The sequence below is a fragment of the Bison bison genome, unplaced genomic scaffold (genome assembly GCF_000754665.1).
Source record: "Bison bison bison isolate TAMUID 2011002044 unplaced genomic scaffold, Bison_UMD1.0 scf7180017864182, whole genome shotgun sequence".
In the NCBI taxonomy this organism is placed as follows: Eukaryota; Metazoa; Chordata; class Mammalia; order Artiodactyla; family Bovidae; genus Bison; species Bison bison.
Window position 1 is genome coordinate 311,553 of NW_011494754.1, and position 3,253 is coordinate 314,805.

A 3,253-nucleotide genomic window follows, 5' to 3' on the forward strand; every position below is an offset into this window, starting at 1 on the left:
TATATATATATATAAAATTTGACCACTTGATGTTAATGTTCATCTGGGAAATTTAAAAAACCTAATAGTCTAGTTTTGAAAAAGTTGTAAAAGGGAAATGTGCCCACTATATATGTGAATACTCTGTAAAGCCATGGAAATAAAAAAGTGTTGTTAGCATATTAATAGGAAAATGTATCTAACTTGCTGTCTACATATTCTATAAATGCATTTACAAAGCAACATATGCATATCAATATATATTATGTATGTGTACAGAGAAGAAAAGTATGCAATTATATATCATGTAATAAATTGTAGCTCCTGGTTAACATTAGAGAAAAGAGTAGAAATGGATTGGAGAAGCATTTGGTTCTTTGTGGTAATTTACTTTTACAATAAGCATATATGTTATATGAATTGTGTAATTAAACATTAAAATAGCATAAAAGGAAGCATGGTTATCATCTACAGTGATACTAGGGAACTGCCAGAAAAATGGGTCTTTAGGAGAACATATGAACTCAATCAAAATTTGAAGTTCATATATATATTCTACCATGCTCATCTCTTTATGGTGATAATGCTCTCTATTATGTCACTTGTCCTTCTGTAGGCACCTAGTGGGTGGCAGTCCAGCCCCCACAGCCTTATTCTCTCTTTGCAGGAATTCTGCTGGGTACCTGCATCGCCATCCTGCTGGGTGGCATCATCAGTCAAACCCTCGGGTGGCCTTTTGTCTTCTATATATTTGGTAAGCTACTATCTCTCCACTCCCAGGTTTTCATATCTAGGGTGACTCTTCTGATATCTAACTGTGTGTACTTTTCTGGAAGAAATGAGTCAAGACAGAAAGATCCTAGTAAAACAAAATGTCTTAATATAATAGTTGGGAAAAATGAACCTACACCATCAAAGAATTTGGCAGTCCTCCTGCCTATGATGCATTTTTTTTAACATTTAATTAATTAATTTTGGCTGTGCTGGATCTTCATTGCTGCATGTGGGCTTGCTCTGGTCATGGTGAGCGGGGACTACTCTATGCATTTGCAGTGCATGAACTTCTCACTGCAGGGGCTTCTCGTTGCAAAGCGCAGGTTTTAGGGTGCACAGGCTTCAGTAGTTGTGGCACACAAGCTTAGGTGCCCCGTGGCACATGGAATCTTCCCCCAAAAGAGATCAAACCTGAGTCCCCTGTATTGGCAGGTGGGTTCCCAACCACTGAACCACCAAGGAAGTCCATCATGATGCATTATTAATGCAGAATGATTAAAATCTGCTGCCCTAGCAGAAAGTAGGGGACAAACGTGAAAAGCAGTGACTTGTGAGAGACAGAAGAATCAGAGTTGAGATGGAGCTAAGAGCCCTGAAAGAGTAAGGTGGGTATAGCCAATAGGAAAGAGTACCTAATAGGAGATACCTGCACACAGAGAAAACCCTGGTTATCTACAGAGTCCTCCTTGATATTCTGCAGAGCACTGATCTAGGTATATGTGTGAGGACAATATCTGAGGCCTGGGGAGGATGGAAATCATTGGAAAAGATTAAATAGTATTCCAGTACTTATAGAGCATCATGGATAGTACCTGTTTCCACAAAGCAGACTGAAAAAATGTTTAATTCTTGGCTCATTGGGCAGGATATTCATAAATGTCTTTCCTCAGTAGTGAGAAATAATTAGCTTCAGGGAACACACTATTGTGGATCTCTCTAACAAATAATGATGATAGACCTAAAAGGATCAGTGTTTCCATGTAAGATAACTGTATCCCAAAACAAAGCTCAAAAATATTTATAGAAATACAAAAATATTTAGCATCCAACAAAGTATAGTTCATAATGTCTCCATAATGGCTCCAACCATAGGTTACCAGGCATGGACAACAGCAGGAAAATATAATCCATAACAAGGAGAATAATCAATCAATCAAAACCAATCCAGAACTGACACAAATGTTAGAATTAGCACACAAGAATAGTTATTATAACTATATTATAACATAACTCTATTTGCTCAGGAGTTAAGACAAGCAAAATATATTTTTAAAAGACCCTAAATCAAACTTCTAGAGATAAAACTACATTATAAGGATTGAATTAATGACAGATGATACAACAGAAGAAATGATTAATGAACTTAAAAGTAACAGTAGAAACCATCCAGAATGAACTATAGAGAGTTAGAGGAGCATCTTTCGTCTAATGAGGTGACTTTTGGTGGCCTCCTGGATAGCTTCAGCATGGAGGCCACCAGAAGGACCAAGCCATGATTAGAAACTTGGAACTTTTGGCCTCACCCTCCATCTTCCTGGGAGGAGAGGGTGCTTCAGATTGTATTAATAATCAGTTATGGCTCAGATGGTAAAGAATCCACCTGCAATGCAGGAGACCTGGGTTTGATCCCTGGGTTGGGAAGATCCCCTGGAGAAGGGCATGGCAACCCACTCCAGTATTCTGGCCTGGAGAATCCTCATGGACAGAGGAACCTCGTGGGCCATAGTCCATGAAATAGCAAAGAGTCAGACACAACTGAGCGACTAAGCACAGCACTGTATGCCTACATGATTTAGCCTCCTTAAAATCCCTAAGCTATAGGGTTCTGAGAGCTTCCAGGTTGATGAACACACCCACATGCTGGGAGGGTAGCACACACTCAACTCCACAGGGTCAGAAGCTTCTACAATCAGGACCCTTCCAGATCTCACCCTATTCATGCCATCCAGCTGTTCATTTATCATGAACCTTTATCATGTCCTTTATAATAAAGTGAAAGTGAAGTGAAGTCGCTCAGTCATGTCCTACTCTTTGTGACCCCATGGACTGTAGCCTACCAGATTCCTCCATTCATGGGATTTTCCAGGCAAGAATACTGGAGTGGGTTGCCATTGCCTTCTCCAGGAGATCTTCCCAACCCAGAGATTGAACCCAGGTCTCCCACATTGTAGGCAGACACTTTACTGTCTGAGCCACCAAGAAAGTCCCTTTATATTAAACCAGTAAATAAAAATGAATATTTCCCTGAGTTTTGTGAGCTATTTCACCAAATTATCAAACTGAGAGAGAGTTGCAGGAACCTCAGAATTTGTAGTAAAGTTAATTTGGGGACTCATTAGTCACAATTAGTATCTGAAGTAGGGGGCAGTCCACGTACTGAGTCGTTACTCTGTAGGGTCTGTGCTAATGCCAGATACTGTCAGAATTGGGCTAAATTGTAAGACACTAGCTTGGTGTATAAAGAGAATTAGAGACTTTCTTTTTTTTTTTTTTAGTTTTT

At 39.4% G+C, this 3,253-nt stretch overlaps 1 protein-coding gene across 4 annotated transcripts in view; it reads left to right on the forward strand.

The window, feature by feature from the left end:
• SLC17A3 (solute carrier family 17 (organic anion transporter), member 3) overlaps nucleotides 1-3,253 on the forward strand; it is a 24,102-nt gene that overhangs the window by 13,349 nt on the left and 7,500 nt on the right. For all 4 annotated transcript variants that reach the window (XM_010843489.1, XM_010843488.1, XM_010843487.1 and 1 more), the window contains one exon: nucleotides 647-733. In XM_010843489.1, coding sequence (XP_010841791.1) covers nucleotides 647-733 — 87 coding nt within the window. The remainder of the gene's footprint in view (nucleotides 1-646; nucleotides 734-3,253) is intronic.